General features: G+C 50.2%; 1 protein-coding gene across 1 annotated transcript in view; it reads right to left on the bottom strand.

Annotated features, from left to right (window-relative positions):
• The window catches only part of LOC116937261 (homeobox protein engrailed-1a-like), a 32,151-nt gene extending 13,773 nt beyond the window's left edge, over positions 1-18,378 (bottom strand). The window contains exon 1 of the mRNA XM_032944335.2: positions 16,500-18,378. Coding sequence (XP_032800226.1) covers positions 16,500-16,971 — 472 coding nt within the window. The 5' untranslated portion in view covers positions 16,972-18,378. The remainder of the gene's footprint in view (positions 1-16,499) is intronic.
• Between the last annotated feature and the right edge of the window lie 271 nt (positions 18,379-18,649).

Genomic DNA, 18,649 nt, shown 5'->3' on the forward strand with positions numbered 1-18,649 from the left:
AGCATGGAGAGCAATGACAGAGGCATGGGGAGCAATGACAGAAGCATGGGGAGCAATGCCAGATGCATGGGGAGCAATGACAGAAGCATGGGGAGCAATGACAGAAGCATGGGGAGCAATGCCAGATGCATGGGGAGCAATGACAGAAGCATGGGGAGCAATGACAGAAGCATGGAGAACAATGACAGAGGCATGGAGAGCAATGACAGAAGCATGGAGAGCAATGACAGAGGCATGGGGAGAACGCAAGTAGGAGACACGTTCTCTGTCGAAACAAAGCGATGAATTGTCAGGATTCGGGATCGCGATTTGATTTCAGGACATACATTTATTGATCTCCTGCTGCCCTCTGATTTGCATGATTCTCCGTTTCCCTGTGTTTTAGGTCCGTCCACTCCTCTAGCCCAGGTTTAAAGCCAGCATCTCGTCTGCATGAATTGTAAATTAAATTAGTTCCCACACTCTCTAGAATCGATGTTCATGAATCAATACATCGTTAAGTGCCAAGGAGACACCCTCTGTGTGACCCGGCAAATGAGGTCACGAGCTCAGAACCTGAGTTCAATTCCAGTTTCAGCCCCCTGTGGTTAAACCGGGTTCTCAAGTGAAGAAGAAAGTATCATCCCAGCCACCAATGACTGAACACGAAACAAAGTTTGGCTCATTGCATTTCTAAGATTACCACGATTCAGATGAATTGCTACTGAACAAACACAACCACTATTTGCACCGCACATAACACCCGTGGCGCGTGTGTGGATACATCGGTTTGTTAGTTTGTTTGTTTTCCAGTGATTTCAGACTTAACTCGGTGATGTCATCTTCCTAGGACGATCTATGCACAGGGAGATGAACTGCTGACTGTAATCCGTCAGCCTGGTTCACGCCATGAGTGAGAGCACTCGATAATATTTGGTCTACTCTTCCACGCTGAACAGACCTTAGGAAGCGTCCACACTTTACCCCACTATACACACCCGAGGTTGACTCGAACCTCCGATTACCACGGTTGGCTATGTACAGTGCGATAGGTCAACATACATACGTACAAATAAGTTGTACATACATACAAAGAAGGTCTACATACATACGGACCTCTGGATTGCAAGTGCCCAGTGCTGCCCGTGACACTTCGTCTAAACACGGGACGTTGTAGACGGTGAGGTTGGGCCTGCCGCTATATCTCAGGTAGCTGGAACACCTCCTCAGTCAGCCAGGGTTTCTGGCGAGGTCTGGCTGGACTGAGCCACCAATGCAACCAGAGCAGTAGTAACCATATCTCTCGTGCACACGGGGTGCGGGGGCAGTGGCCGGGGTTTAGGGTCGGGGTTCTCGCTTGCTACTTTCATCAGCTGGGACCAAGCTGCCGTGCGTTTGAATGGCGTGCATCTTATGGGTGACAAATAACAAGGCGATGGTCAGGGGGCAAACCAGGTCCACGATAGGCCCTGATATCAAGCACGTGGGCCGTCGTCGCGAGCCGGCAACTGGGCAGTGCAACAGATGTTCTTGTTTGGACCCAGCGTGCATCCCAGATGTTGTGTGGATACAGTGGTAACGGATAAACGTGCTGGTGATTACCATGCCATTGGGTGCACAGTGATAGAGTGGCGTAGTACTGACCACACCACCCCCTCGTACGCCCTAACGGCCTTGCTATACATTTCCACATGATACGCTACTTCGTTGAGCTCTCATTTGTGGCCAAGTCGCTTATACTCGCCCGCCAACGGCACATTCCCGGCAGTCTACGGAGACTGTCTTGGCTGGATGGCATTGCATAGACGGTCTTTGGTGAATGAATGAAGATTGCACGTGCGTTGAGACGTACATAGACAAGTACATGTAAGCGTGTTGATTCGCAGCATTTTGCGAGCTACGGGTGAAATGTGCTTTAAACGTATACATTATTATTATCATGTATTCCATGCAACACGATGTGGATTTGCCAGCATCTAAATGCAACTCCAATTCAAGAGGCTGTACAGAAAGAGTCGGCAGGGCTTATTTTGTAAGGAGATAGCCGAGCATAGGCAGAGGCAGAGAGGAAGGTCGTGGTGCTAGGGCAGGGAGCCAACAGCACGCACTGTGGCACTGTGCGCGTCTGTGCATGGAAGGCTGCGAGTTTCCCGTGCTACGAACCCGGGGATCGAACTCGGGTTGCCGCGAGGAGGAGCCCTGTGCCATCACAGCGGATGTGGAACTCAGTGGCGGTGACGAGAATTGGTAGAGTGGCGGGGGGGCGAGAGTGGGGGTGGAGTGGGGGTGGAGGGGGCGAGAGGGGGGGGGTGGACGAGTGGGGGGGGGGGGTCATGATGAGTTTGTTGTCTAAACTCGAGGCCTAATTTCTCGGTCGATATTATCCGGAGCGCTTCTAAGGCTGGCATTGAGTTGGGATTATCGGCGTAACGCACGAACACTAGGGTACAATGTTTGCATATGCATGATCATCCCATATTATTGTACCGTATTTCCTATAATCATATGCCCGGGTTTAGGGCCAACTAAGGGGAGATGGATGTGGCGTGCAAATGAATTCCGATTAAGTTGTGCGAGCAGCAGACTGACGACTGGGTAATAATAGACTGATTTAAAAATACATTATTATAGCTTCTAAAGTTAGTGGGGGGGGGAGGGGGGCTTCTGCGGGGGGCAGTGTCTGGGTTTGATAAAATTAACGGCGGCCAGGGGTGGGGGGCACGTGCTCCAGCAGCCTCCCCCCGTCCCCCGCTGGGCTCGGAGTTCAGAGAGCGGGAGAGAGTGAAGGGGAGGCCGAGAGAGCGGGCGGGAGACTGGAAAGCGATGCAGCGAGCGGCAGAGAGAGCAGGACACAGAGGGGGATAGCGGGTGAGAGAGAAAGAGGGAGAGCTGGAGAGTAGTGGGAGAGTTGGGTACATTGAAAAGAGGGCTGGAGGGAGTGCGAACTATACGTTGAGTGGGGGACCTCGAGAGAGAGAGCTGTAGAGAGTGGGACGGCTACAATGTGGTAGAGGAGAAAGAGCGCTGGAGGGAGTGAGCGAGAGATGGAGAGAGAGGGTGAGAGCAGCGAGTGCTTTGGACAGAGGGAGGAGCGGGAGCGAGGGAACTGGGAGCGCGTCTCTGCGCGGCGCCGCTAACGCAGAGTGACGTTTTGATCGCGGCGAACAAAGATCCGCGCAGAGCCGCACGGCGCATGCGCGGGGGTGGGGCGCAGGATTGGGCAGCCGCGCTTCGGGCGATGGGATCAGTGGGCTGAGTCCTGTAGGGCGATGGGGTTGGCGTTAGGGTTACGATTGTATTAAGGGTAGGGATATATGCTTATGGATATAGGGTTGTGGATACCCTATAGCTCTAATCCTATAGACTCCCCTCATAACATCTCAACGTTTCGGTCAAGCTGGCGTATTTAGCATTATTATCATTTATTTAGCATTCTAAAATGCCAGCCATTCATAATCCACGTCTGTATGTGTATTCTAAAAGGCTTATAAAGATTCAATTGGCGCAAACGCATAGCCGAGTCAAAGAATAGTTAATAAAATCGTTAGAATAATACAATAATCTACGATTTCGACTGCAGGTAGCCAAACATTGCGGCCCGGCTTGGATTGCCACAGCGCTGCTGCTGCTGCTGCTGCTCCGAGTCTCGCGCGAAGCCCTCACGACGCGCGGGGCCCGTCACAGGTGACGCTGACGCCGGTCGAGAGCGAATGAAGTCCGCTGCCAGTGAGTAGGGACGTCAAAGGAAGCAGGCTGTCTATAGTAAAACGGTACCGTCTTCATACAAAGTGGAACTCGATTCGATTTAAACCGGAAGGATGATGATGATGATGATTGTGACGAATGGGATATGATGGTGAGTCGATTGTTCTGGGCACCACATCACCCAGGCTGATACGCATCATCATCAGCCATGGTCAATTCACTGCTGGATCCACAGGCCTCCCCAAGCCGCCTCCACCTCAATACAAAGACAAATACCATCCTATAGCCTTAACAGACTGTTGGGGCAAGTGCCGTTAGCGAGCACCTATGAAGGCCGGCACGGCACACGAGGGGATGAGTGGCCAGCAACAACGCCCGGCCACCTTTGTCTCCCAAGTGGCGATGTTTACTACACACAGCACCAAGTACTCATGTAAAGCCGAGTTGACCTTGGGAAGACCAAGTACCGGTTCAGATAATCGTGACCGGTGTTGTCCGTGTGCGGGAATCGAACCCGGATCGCCGGGTTCATAGCGCGGTGCGCTAACCCCTGTGCCACCGCTCACCACTCCATACAGAGGCCGTGCAGTAATCATCAAAAAACGGTGCCTGTCGGCAATACGCGGGGAGTTTACAAAACCTCGGCAGGGACACTCCGCATGCCGAGGCTCCGCTACGAGGCCACGAAGAGTCCCGTTCCAAGAGACGCGCGCGCCTCCGCAGCAGCACCGGGAAACTGCTCTCGTGTCGCAGTGCACGAACCACGACACTGCTCCCGTATAGCCTTACACACTGCTGGGGCAAGTGTTGTTAGCGAGCAACTATTAAGGTCGGGATTGGCCACACGACAGAGGCTATAGTGACCAGCACCGCCCCGCATGCACGGCAGTCTTTGTACCCCAATACGGATGTTTGCACACTAACACAGTAACACGCACAATGCGTTAACGCAATACGCTACATACGCGCGCACTTACGAGTTGATAAAAAAAACTGTGGAGCCCTTTGTCAATCCAACGCTGGTTGAAGGTGGCGAGTGATATCTCAACCTATCTTGGGCCTCCCCTAGGTCAACTCAGCCTTAATTAGGTCCGCGCTGGGGAGACAAAGGCAGCCGGACGTGCAGTGCCTCTTGTTGGCACCGCCACCCTCGCGCGCCGTGCCGGCCTTCACTGGCGCTCGCTCGCAACACTCTGCCTCACAAAAAGACTGTCCACAAAAATACATACGGCTAATTTGATGTTTTCTAAATGAAGATATATTACATACAACAAACATGCATTACACACATCACCAGCAGCAGCCATGCGCAATCCACTGCTGGATGAACGCCTCCCCAAGTCACCGCCATGCGTCGCGAACCTACAATATAATAATCCATCCAGCAACTGCACGCGCATTGATTTCAACGCTAAGCCTGACTCTATATAGATACCGATTAAACTATTTTCCGAAAAGGACCAGCGAACTGCTTTTTTGTGTTTAGTTTGTTGTCCTTCCCCCGCACCTCCGATTATCAGGGTTCGCTACGTTCAGTACGGAAGAGGTTCAACAAACACACGATCCATTCACAGCGCACAGGTACAGTCGCTCACGAGGAGCGCGTCCCTGACCCCTCCGCCGTTCTGATTCGTGTCGAGATGCGCAGGCGGCGCTTGAGCCCCACGGCAGCGTGAGACCGCGGGGACGCGAGGGGAGGGAGGGGAGGGAGGCGGTCCCCCGCGCGTCTCACTCGATGGCTGCGTCCCACGGAGCCCTCGCGACAAAACCTCCCCTCGACACGCGCCCCATCTCGGCGCATCTCGGACGCCAAGCAGGTGTCAGCCTGGTTACGTGGCACTTCGAAGGGAGACTCACGCTCGCACGGGAATCGTCCACAACTGATTTCCTGCTCGAATGAGCGTTGAGATGTGTGTCCTTATCTCCTGCTTACAGCTGTGCAAAGCCAGTTTTTGGAATTCCACATTACTTTGACGGGAGCAAGTCTATCAAGAGGACGACCACTGTTAATCTTCCCCACAAGTAGTACCAATTGTATCGATCCCGGAGGGAGGGATGATGGGCTGAGTCAATCCCCCCCCAACCAGGAGTTGAACTCGTAGTCGTCCCAATTGAGAACCGCTCGCTCTACCGCAGAACCACGTGGCCGGTTGCGTGCCAATTCCTGTGGACTCTTAAATCTATCTGTGCGGGGATTTTGAGTGTTACTATCTCGTATTTGGGTGGAGGCTGTCTCCGAGCACTGCAGTTGCACATCACGCGAGGGTACACTCTTTTTCATGGAAATGACCAAACGTATCAATGCAGCAGGACCCTCTTTGGAAAGTCTTGAGACTCTATTATTATCATCATCTTGTACCCACGCGCCCGGACTGTGTGTCTCGAAATGTCAGATACAGCGTTGAAGCTTCGATATTTAAAAAAGTACGTTAAAATTGAGCTAAATCGCGTCACCATAACATCAAAGTGTCACTGCTACGTCACCCCGTACATTGTCATCGTCATGAGCAGCAGTCATTGTCTATCCATTGCTGAATGAAGGCCTCCGCACGCCGTCGCCATTCCTCACTGCTCAGTGCTGCTACGGTCCGTTTCACTCCCGCAGATTCCCGTTCACGATGTCATCCGTGACGAGTCGCGAAGGCACGAGACGAGAGCTGCTTCTCGTGTAGGCCGCGTCGCATGAAACTGTGTGTGGTTTATATCCACTTTGTGACACGCGTTTGTCATCGTGCTTCTATACATTTATTGAAATAGGGTCATTCGTTTGGCCATCATTCCGCTTATGGTTCGTGAGCAAAAAGTTACAATTTACCAAACGTGCCAGTCAGTGTGCATGTTTTGTGCTTGTGCGTGTGCCGTGTCGGTCTCCGTAGGTGCTCGGTAATAGCACTTGCCCCAACAGTCTGTTAAGTCTATAGGGGGATATTTGTATTTGTGTCTTGAGATAATTTACCCCAAAAATATCTTAAGGCTATAGGGGGGATCTTTGTCTGCGTGTTTTTGGATGGCAGAAGCTGCCCTGGAGAACAAACACAACGTGTAACGGCGGGAACGAATCGCTCGGCCACCACCGCCTCACTGCCATCTGCGAGTGCCAAAGCGGCCCACATTGAGCAGACAGCAAAGGGAGCGCAACAGTGCGCGTCGGGACAAGGTAGCGAGAAACGAGTGGGGATTGCGCGCCACTCATTGTTCACTCATTGCTGAGAAGGGGTCTAGTCGCCTCCGAAATCAGCGCCAAACAGAACAGTCCACACGTAGCACCGCACTCCTACGGTACTTTATACAGCATAATATATTCATGTCATTTTGTAGATTATATTTGTTTAAATAACCCTCATAACAACATAGTAGAAGTGTTGCCTCAATTATAACTTATCTGGTTTTATAAATGTATGTATCTGTAATAATACCCTTAGACCTGATGATAATCACAATGATGTATGTATGGGGTAGTTGAGCTCTATTCATCACACGCTGTGTATATTGTTCCCGAGAGCAGTGAATCATATTTAATGAGAAGTGGACGTCGGCATGAGATTATATTCCGTGGCAGAAGTCACAAAATAAACGTCGAGACATCATCAGGTTTTTGTCACATTAACATAAATGGCTTAAACTGTCAAACTTACTTATACGGTAACAATAACAACGAGTTATTTACCCAGGAAAGCCACACTGATTCCAAATACTAATTTTCAGGGGGGTCCTGTCCACATTGGGATGTTTGACCAACACGAATGGCATCGTAAGCGCGCGGGGTGAGCTCTGGGAGGAGAAGGGAGCCGAAGAGCCCTGAGGACACTCGCGCAGGCCAGACGACTGCACATCGAGCAAGGCATTGAGCCCAGGAATGTGTGTTTGTAAAATATTGTATGTTTGTGTAGATATATCAATGTGCGTTTATGTGTACAGTATATGCATGTGTAGTAGTGAAATATCCCTTTGTGTGTGGTTGCGTAAATGTGTTATGGTTCGTGTACTACGCCACGAACCCGGTGACGAATATCTGAACCGGTCCTGGGCTTTTCTTCGGTCGACTCAGCCTCAGTGAGTACCTGGCAAGATGGGTAAACATTGCCATGAGGTAGACAAAGTCAGCCGGGCGTGGTTCTGGCCACCTACCCCCTTCATAGGTGTTCGCTAACAGCACTTTCCCCAAGTCTGTTAAGTCTTTACGGGGGATCTTTGCCTTTTTGTGTGTATGTGTGTTTGTCTTCGTATATGCATGGGTACCGCAGCATGCAGTGGTTGAGTAACTGATGTAAATCTTAAGGATGTTCTCGAATGACTCAAAAGCTGACGTGTGGAGCACAGTCGTTCAGTAGAGGCTCACAACGATAGTGGAACAACTCGAAAACGAACATTTACCAATGTCCCGCGATGTGCACACTCACAGCGCACACTCACAGCGCACACTCATAGCGCACACTCACAGCGCATACGCACAGCGCACACTCACAGTGCACACTCACAGTACATACTCACAGTGCACACGCACAGCGCGCACTCACAGTGCACACTCACAGTACATACTCACAGTGCACAATCACAGTACACACTCACTGTGCACACTCACAGTACACACTCACAGCGCACACTCACAATGCACACTCACAGCGCACACTCACTGTGCACACGCACAGTGCACACTCACAGCGCACTCACTGTACACACGCACAGTGCACACTCACAGTGCACACTCACAGTACACACTCACAGTATACACTCACAGTGCACACTCATTGTGCACACTCACAGCGCACACGCACAGCGCACACTCACAATGCACACTCACAGTACATACTCACAGTACATACTCACAGTGCACACTCACAGTGCACACTCACAGCGCACACTCACTGTGCACACGCACAGTGCCCACTCACAGCGCACACTCACAGCGCACACCCACAGCGCACACTCACAGCGCACACTCACAGCGCACACTCACTTTGCACATTCACAGTGCACACTCACAGTGCACATTCACAGCGCACACTCACTTTGCACATTCACAGTGCACACTCACTATGTACACTCACAGTGCCCACTCACAGTGCACACCCACAGCGCACACTCACAGCGCACACTCACAGCGCACACTCACTTTGCACATTCACAGTGCACACTCACAGTGCACATTCACAGCGCACACTCACTTTGCACATTCACAGTGCACACTCACTATGTACACTCACAGTGCCCACTCACAGTGCACACTCACAGTGCACACTCACAGTGCACACTCACAGCGCACACTCACTATGTACACTCACAGTGCACACTCACTATGTACACTCACAGTGCCCACTCACAGCGCACACTCACTATGTACACTCACTATGTACACTCACAGCGCACACTCACAGTGCACACTCACTATGTACACTCACAGTGCACACTCACTATGTACACTCACAGTGCCCACTCACAGCGCACACTCACTATGTACACTCACTATGTACACTCACAGCGCACACTCACAGTGCACACTCACAGCGCACACTCACAGTGCACACTCACTATGTACACTCACTATGTACACTCACTATGTACACTCACAGTGCACACTCACTATGTACACTCACAGTGCACACTCACAGTGCACACTCACTATGCACACTCACTATGTACACTCACAGTGCACGCCTGGTCTAGAGTTCTACAGCGCTGCTGCTGCTGCTCCGAGTCTATGACTGCTCACAACACAACACACGAGCCCTGTCGTCGGTGAAGCGAGTAAATCGCCTCCCGTGGAGTGTGACACCGCACCTACCGGTTAGTCATACGTCTGCGCTCATGTGTGTGTGTGTACACGTGTGTGTATACACGTGTGTGTGTACACGTATATGAGTGAATATGCATGCGTGTATATATGAGCGTGTGTGTGCCGGTATGTATCTATATACACGGAATGGTATAAATGGGAAGCAGTAGCTCGAGTGCTTATCGCACTGGGCTAGGTACACACTGCATGTACACGTGTATACAGACGAGTGTAAAGAACCCCCTGCGTTACCCTACAAGACTGTTGGGGCAAGCACCACGCCTGGCAGCCTTTGTCTCCCCTGTGCTGATGTTTACACACTGAAGCAAGTACTCATTTAAGACTGAGTCGACCTAGGGGAGGCCAAAGACCGGTTCATATATTCGTCACCGATGTTAGCCGTGGTCGGGAATCGAGTTCGGATCGCCGGGTTCACAACGGACAGCGCCTCTGCAATAATAATAAATAATTATTATAATTATTTAAGCGGTAAATAATACAAATGATTATTTAAGCAGTAAATAAACCAGAGAGCCAAAATAAAACCCCGCGTTCATACGGGGAGATGAGACTCGACTCCTCGCACAGACATTACTCCTCGAATGTAAATCTCGTGGGAAGTTGCGTGGACACGATAGTAGTGCCTGCGAGTTATATATATGTGGCCATGACCGTAGGCACGCTTACCTTGTGAGGGAGAAGGGGCGCGTGTGGGTGCTGTGCAACGCGACACAGGGGACGTGCTGGGCGATGTCGCCAGACTCGCGATACAAATCGAGATTTGCCTCCCATGCGCGTTCGTGTTATACCGAGTATTAACGTGCTCTATTGTAATGTTAACATGTTCTATTGGGATGTTAACGTGTTCTAATAGTAATGTTAACGTGCTCTATTATAATGTTAACGTGTTCTGTTACAATGTTAACGTGCTCTATTATAATGTTAACGTGTTCTGTTATAATGTTAACGTGCTCTATTATAATGTTAACGTGTTCTGTTATAATGTTAACGTGCTATATTATAATGTTAACGTGTTCTGTTATAATGTTAACGTGCTCTATTAGAATGTTACCGTGTTATGTTATAATATTAACGTGCTCTATTATAATGTTAACGTGTTCTGTTATAATGTTAACGTGCTCTATTATATTGTTAACGTGTTCTATTATAATTTTAACGTGCTCTATTATAATGTTAACGTGTTCTATTATAATGCCAACGTGCTCTATTATAATGTTAACGTGCTCTATTATAATGCTAACGTGTTCTATTATAATATTAACACTTTCTACTATAATGTTAACGTGTTCTACTATAATGTTAACGTGTTCTGGTATAATGTTAACGTGTTCTAATATAATGTTAATGTGTTATATTATAATGTTAACGTGTTTTACTATAATGTTAACGTGCTCTATTATAATGTTAACGTGTTCTATTATAATGCTAACGTGTTTTATTGTATTGTGCCTGTCTCCCTGGGTGTCTGCCTGTCTGTATTCCTGTCCCTTTGCACGTCTGTCTCTGCTCTCGACTAATGAGTTAAGTTTTGTTATCGTCTCTGCGAGTACCGTGTCTCGGCATACACAGCCGAGAGCAGCGTGCATGGCTCGTGGTGAAAAGAAGCTGAGTTCGATCTCCGCTCGAGGTGCCACCAAACGGAACCGCGCTCCGAACACAACGACGAGCGCTCGCGAGCCCACGTGGCGCGTTTCCGCGGCTATGCGCTGCGTCTTGAATCGTTCCTTACCGTCAAGTTTGTACGAATCGCTCAGGAAATGTGGCCGCGTGTTTAGCCGATTGGTCAGGATGAGGGTGAATCTTAACCCGAGGTTGTGGCATATCGCACGCGTCAGTTAGTTAGGCGGACAGACGAACAGCCAAGCACACGGACACACGGACTGACACACAAACAGTCGGATAGGCAGACACGCAGGCAGGAAAGGCAGTCACACAGACAGATGGACCAACAGCAAGACACACAGTCAGTCGAACGGCTGGACAGACGGGAAAAGTGCGGGCGAGGCGATAGCCAATTACCCCCAGTGCCATTCTTGTCATTGTTACTGGAGTCATCATCAGGCGCGTAAAACTCACATAATCCGCACGGTGGTGCAGGGATCGAGTTTATCGGAGGAGGATAAACTATGGGGTTCGGGATCCGTGCCCATAAAGAGCCATGATTTATCCACCGCTGGATGAAGACCTCCCCAAGCTGTCTCCGCCTCTTATGGTCTCGCGATGCAAAGATCCAAATAGCACCATCCGATTTCATCGCTCCATCTCCGCGCCGGATGTATTTTCTGGCTTCCTCTCTCCTCTGGCTGCAACTCCATCGTGAGTCTCGCAACCAGTGTGCCAAATAAAACCACCTATCGTACTCTTGCTCGATCGTGTCGACTAAACGGTGATCTCTGTCGCGGTGTGCTTGTGAATGGGTTCACGTTCGGTGCAAATCAAGGCCTTTAAGAGACAGTTAAGATCAGACGAGAGTTTGTGTTGTGCACTTTAATTCTGTTGGAACGTATTTGTCTGAACATCTGTTTGTGTATATGTGTGAGTGCATTATCTTCTCATCAGCATCGTAGTGCGACGTGGAAGCAACCCTGGCCTGTCGCTCCATTCGAAGCTCCATGTCTTCTCCACCACAGTCATGCCCTCCATTATCTATACTTGCCGGTTTAAAACATTCAGGCTGGCCTGCATACGACCCATCCTGGGTTTCACCGGACTGGACTGTAGGAGGAGCTGACAGATCCTTCAATGAAAAATCTGAACACAGCCCCAGTCAGTGAGCTCTTCCGCCAGGCGAGGCTGCGTTGGCTGGGTCATGTCGGTGAACCTTCGACAATTCACGTGGCCTTAAAGTGCACTTAACCTGGCACAAGCGCCGTGGCGATGTCACCGCCACTTAGTGGCGAACGGCGGCTGTTGCTCAGTTACAGCACTTGCCCCAACAGTCTGTTAAATGCGATACGGTTGATATTTGTATTTTTGTGTATGTGTGCACATGTGTATTTATTTGTATGGGGAGCGGCAGTGTAGCGGTTATCACGCTGCACTAGGAGCCCTGTGAACCGAGTTCGATTCCGGAAACAACCAGCGACGATTATCTGAAGCGGTCCCAATATCATCTCAGCCTCAAATGAGTACCTGATGGGGTGTGTAAATATCGCCACTGGGGAGACAAAGGCGGTCGGGCGTGATGCTGGCCACCCACCCCCTCATGCGTCGTGTCGACCTTCATAGGCGCTCACTAATAGCACGTACGGTGCTAAAGAAGTTCAACATGGAGTCAGGGTTAAGGGTGGCCGCCTATGGACCGCGTGGCTCTGTTGATCTTTGTGAAACAAGTGTAACGCCACGGTTTTGTTGACGACTTTTATTGTTTAACGATCGCTGCTTCCAACAATTGCATAGCACACGAAAACATGACCTCTGTCTGCTTGTCATGTACATCGAGATTGATATGCCTTCGTGGTGGTGAACGGAGCGCTACTGTGTATATGCAGTAAACATATACTTGAAGTGTATTTATGTGTGTAATCTAATATATTTGTACGCTGAAAGCGGAGACGTGTGTGTATGTGTGCTTATGTGTGGATGCGTGTGTCCGTGTGTGTGGCTGTATGTAATTATGTGTGTGCATGTGTCTGCGTATTTGTGGATGTGCGTGAATGTACACGTGGAGATGCGTTCGTGTGTACGTGTAACACATTGCATACAAAAACAAATGTCTCAGGATGTTAATAAAAGTGTTGCTCGTGAGCCCCTATGAAGGTTGGAACGAGGCACGAAGGGATGGTGTGGCAATAACCACGCCCGGGCGCCTTTGTCTCCCCCCATTGCCGATGTATATTACTCGGGTCTCTGGCTTCGCAGGGCAGTCCGTTAGTCACTCCACTACCGTACCCCACATGTCCACATCCATACACACACACATAACCCATTACATACAAATTGCATGCCACAAATGAACCACAATACCTTGCTGATCTCGTCAAAGAACACAAACCATCTCGCGAACTCCGGTATAATCATCACAGCGGCTTTTGGCTAGTCATCGAACAAAGACGGCCACCACATTGCACGCTTTCAAATACGTTGCTGCGGCTGTCTGGAATGCTCCTCTCTCCGATATTAGGAAGCCACTGGAGCTATGCACTTTAATATCTAGATTGAAAACTCATGTCTTTAAAACAGCTTTTTGTGTTTAGTTTGTTGTCCTTCCCCCGCACCTCCGATTAGCACGGTTGGCTACGTACGGTGCGAAGTAAGTTAAACATACATACATGAACACGGTATAGAAACAAAACGAGACAGATGTTTGCCGATAGCCGTAACTAATTCGCACATGACACAATACATTACTCGCCATTTTTAAGCTATATTATTTCTCTCGACCTGAGCTTACTCATCGCATAACATCGTACACTGATGCTCGATGTAGCATCCCACATAAAATCATGAATAATCAGACCATTCGCCTCCTTGTCATTCATTTATGTTTCACGTGGAGGAACAGATGCGCGGAGGAAGAATGTCTGATGTTTACTTTGTATGATATTCTCCAAAACGACGCGAATAATTATTTTGTGCTTGATTAATATTAAACAGATGTCAGATAGACGCATGTACGGATAGACATATAGACGGACGGATATTCATATATACACAGATAAACAGGCAAGTAAATTAATATATCGATAGACAGATGCAAATATAATTAAGACGTGGATTTTAATACATTTTCCGGGAAAAAAAAAACCTGTTATTAGTCTGTTGACAGAATTACATATGAAATGTGACGCATGTTAAAATTTTAATGTTTCATTTAATAAACGAATTAATAAATATGGAGGAATGATTGCGTGCTATTGCTCAGACCCTACAAACACGTCTACAATTTAACCCGCACCCGCGAAACGCACAAATCCACACCGAGCATGCAAATTGAAATGTCTTTTTTTATATTTACGAGGTGTATACATAAATTAATGCATAGCTTTTAGTATCCGATATATACCCTGTGTTCACGCGGGGGTGCGTGAACACGGATGCACGTGGATGCGTATACGTCTCCACGTGTGTGTTTGTGTCTCCACGTATATGTGTCTTCATGCGTGTGTGTGTCTGAACCGGTCTTGGACCTCCCCTAGGTCGACTCAGCCTTAAATGAGTACCTGGTGCAGTGTGTAAACATTGTCACTGGGGATACAAATGCGGCCGGGGATGGTGCTGGCCACCCATCCCCTCGTGTGCCGTGCTGGCCTTCATAAGTGATCGCTAACAGCACTTGCCACAACAGTCTGTTAAGGCTATATGGGGGATCTTTGTCTTTTGTGTGTGTCTCCACCTGTGTGTCTCCTCGTGTATGTGTGTGTCTCGCGTGTATGTGTGTCTTAACGTGTCTGTGTGACTGCGTGTATGTCTGCACGTGTGTTTCTTCACGTGTGTGTGTGTTCACGTGTATGTGTGTCTTCACGTGTGTGTGTCTTGACTTGTGTGTGTATCTGCGTGTATGTTTTCACGTGTGTTTCTTCACGTGTGTGTGTGTGTTCACGTGTATGTGTGTCTTCACGTGTGTGTGTGTCTCCACATGTATGTGTATCTTCACATGTGTGTGTGTCTCCACGTGTATGTGTGTCCTCACATGTGCCTCCACGTATATATGTGTCTCCACGTGTATGTGTCTTCACGTGTGCGTGTATGTGTCTTTACGTGTATATATCTGCGTGGCATCGTGTGTGTCTGTTTATGCGTGTAACTTCGTGCTGGTGTGTTTCTGTGTCTTTCGGCTGTCGTGTGTGCGCGTGTTTGTGTATGGTGTGTGTTTAATTTGTATCACATGTACTCTATTATGTGCGTTGACAAACACAATTTCACGAAAGCTGAAATAAGCGTGGAGATTTGGGAATGACAGAGACTGGAATAGTAACACGTGGATCAGAGAACAGTTGGAGACCTCACAGTGACTCTTGGGGAATGTGTGGGCTCGGACACGACTCGTCACGTTCAGAATGGACCATGATGCCCCCCGCAACTACGATTAGCACGGTTTGCTACGTACGGCGCGAAAGAAGTTCAACATACACGTACGTACATGGCCGATGGGGCGAGACCGGTAACGGAATGGCTGCCAAATGAGAGGGACGCGCGTGAGAGGACGCTCGCCGCGAAGCGATGAGATCAGCTCGTGTGCGGCTGCTTCGTGCATCGATACATCGGCAGGGTCGTGAGAGATGGCGAGGAGGCGTCGACGCAGCAGTGGATTGATCACGGCTTATGATGATGATGATGTTGTTTGTTGGTTACGCTTGTCTGTGCACGTACTATAATGGCAGCCACAAGCCGCTTTTAACGCGGACTACGATGGATGGATTCCCCTTGCCGTGACAATGGCAGTGACACGCGTGACGCCCCGGACGTGCAACACACACGACTGGCTCACTGCACCTTGTTTGGTAAAGGCAAAGGTGCAGACCTGCAATTTCTTGCTCACGCCACAGCTCGCTGTACATTCTTATTATGTGACATTGGTAAAAGCGACCCGCCACAATTCGTGTGAATATGAACATGTGAGAATAATAATACATATTTTCTGGTTGTAATTGCTTCCACCGTAGTAGTAATAATGTTTATAGCATGGAAGGGTTTGGGGTGAGGAGGGTAACGCCAACGAGGACAGTGGCGAACCTTACCCTGGACATCAAACGAGGGATTACTCGCCGTGGGTTTGGGGTAACCCGGCAGCATTTCCTTAGCAAGCCTGGCTCTGCTGATGAGACCCAAAACGTAGAAACTCGCTCGTTTAAACAAATTATGCTGGTTAACGTAAGGCCCTAAAGTCCTCCTGGCATAAACACTAAACGTTGTTTCATTATCGCGTAGACGGACAGAAGGCTGGTCTCATTATAGTGATCAAATTCCTCCAAAACCATGTTTACAATGCGCATTTACATTGCGTCAAAACTGTTCATAAGGAGTGGGAATATTCATCGAGAAAGAGAGATGGTCTCAGGCGGGAGGCGACCTTTCTTACCGGAGGAAGGCCGGTCCGAATAGCGCGTGCAGTACACCCAGGCAGGCCACAGCATGGGCTTTGAACCGGGCTCCGCTGAAGCGCGGCTCGCCGGGGAGTCGTGGGCCGGGGTGAGTGCTTCTCTGCCTCCCGCGGGGTCCTCCGTGCACGAGTCGCTGTCGTGAGTCCCGCAGGACTCGGCGCTGACTCTGCCGCTGACCTCTCGACCCTCACGTCGGGTGAGTACGCCGACCTGACCCGGCACCCTCTCACCGCTCCGCACCCTCGCTTCCTCCAACTGCTCCTGCTCCTCCTGCTGCTGCTCGCGACGAGCAGAGTTGGAGTCCTCCTTGCGGCGGCCGAACTCGGGCCTGAGGATGTTCTCGATGAAGAAGTTCGTGACCCTGCTGGGCGGGGAGGGCATGGCTGGCGAGGGCTGCTGGGGCTCCGCGTCGCCCCGCGGGGGGCTCCCCCCCGCTGCGCCGTTTGCCATGGGTGGACGGCGGGGAGCGCACCCTCCACCGCGGGTTGGGGGTCTGCGTGTCTATCTGTGTGTCTGTTTGTGTGTTTATCTATCTACGTGTGCGTGGCTGTCTGTACTTCTACGTGTGTCTGTATCTATATACCTGTTCGATTATCTGAGCGTGTTTGTGGACGTGTGTGTGTCTTTGTCTGCCCGTCTGTACGTGTGAATCTGTGTGTATCTAGCCGTATGCCTGTGTATATGCGTCTCGATGTGTGTGTGTGTGTCCTTGTCTTTTCGCGTGTATATCTTGTGTGTATATATGTGCTTGGCTGTGTCTCTATCTTTGTGTATCCATCTGTGTAAGTATGCTGTTTGTTTGTGCCTGAAAATCTACATATACATCTCTGTGTACGTATGTGCATGTATGTCCGTGTGTCTCTGTATGTATATGGGTTGGTCTGTGCACCTAGCCTGGCACAAGCGCCGTTGTGACGTCACCACCACTTAGTGGCGAATTCCGATGTCTGTTGTTAGTCTGTGTGAGTGTGTATTTCTGTGCGTGCATACGTTTGTGTCTGTACGTGTACATCTGCGTTTATGTTTGAGTCTGTGAGCGCCTACCTGTGCATCTGTGAGTGACTGACGGGCTAACACAGACATAATACAAGCGCACACAACCAGCGCTCGCACATGGAGAGACAGACACGGACAGGAGACGATACAAGAGTGATTACACAGACAGACATGACCAAGAGGACTCGCACAGGCAGGCGGACATACACATGCAGTCATGCGGATATGCACTGAGATAACACACAGACACAGTTACACACAGACGCACAGAGTTATACTGACAGAGAAACACGGACACGTGTAGATACACACAGACACACACATGTTCACACAGACACATGTAGATACACACAGACACACACATGTTCACGCACAGGGGACGCGCAGTCTCGCACTCCCTGTCTGTCTCCGGCACTACGCACGCAGAGTCCCCTCTCGCCTCTCCCCGCCGCGGACGGGAGAGGGGAGCCCAGTGGGGGTCCTCTCGTCCCCTCGCCCGGCTCAGCCCCGGCACCCCGAGTCCTCCCCGCGTGTCACCGCGAGCCGACGAGAAATGCAAATGAAGTCTCCTTGGTCTTCATGCGCCTGCTCTTCTTCACTTCGCCACGGTGCCTCCTTGAGTATACGCATGCGTGTGCACGCACGCGTGTACAGCAGCACATGCAAGCACACGCATGCGTGTGCACGCACGGGCTCGCGTCTGCCGCTCGCTAGTCGAGCCGACAGGATTCGTGGTTGGCGGTGGTTGTGGTTGTGGCGAGCGGGTTTTTAAATCTCCACTTCGCCAGGGAGGGAGGGAGGCTGCTGATTTCCACACGACCACCAAAACCACGACTACCGCTACCAACTCCCACCACCCACAAACAACCACCGCCTCTGTCTCCTCCCACCTCCCTCCCTCCCCCCTCCCACCTCCATCCTCGGGACGTTCTCGAGCCCAAGCCGCCCCCCTCGCGTTGGCCATGGAGTAGATAAATAAATAATTAAATGGAGCGCCACTTCCCCTCGCCTATTTCTGAGCGCTGACCTCCACACGTGGCCTCTACGGGGGATAGGGCGTGCGGGAGGGTGGGTGGCAATCATATATGGACACACACACGCGTACACGTGTGTGTTGTGCACACGTGTGACT

The sequence above is a fragment of the Petromyzon marinus genome, chromosome 4 (genome assembly GCF_048934315.1).
Source record: "Petromyzon marinus isolate PM22_M1 ecotype Great Lakes invasive population chromosome 4, UKy_Petmar_22M1.pri1.0, whole genome shotgun sequence".
NCBI classification, from domain to species: Eukaryota; Metazoa; Chordata; class Hyperoartia; order Petromyzontiformes; family Petromyzontidae; genus Petromyzon; species Petromyzon marinus.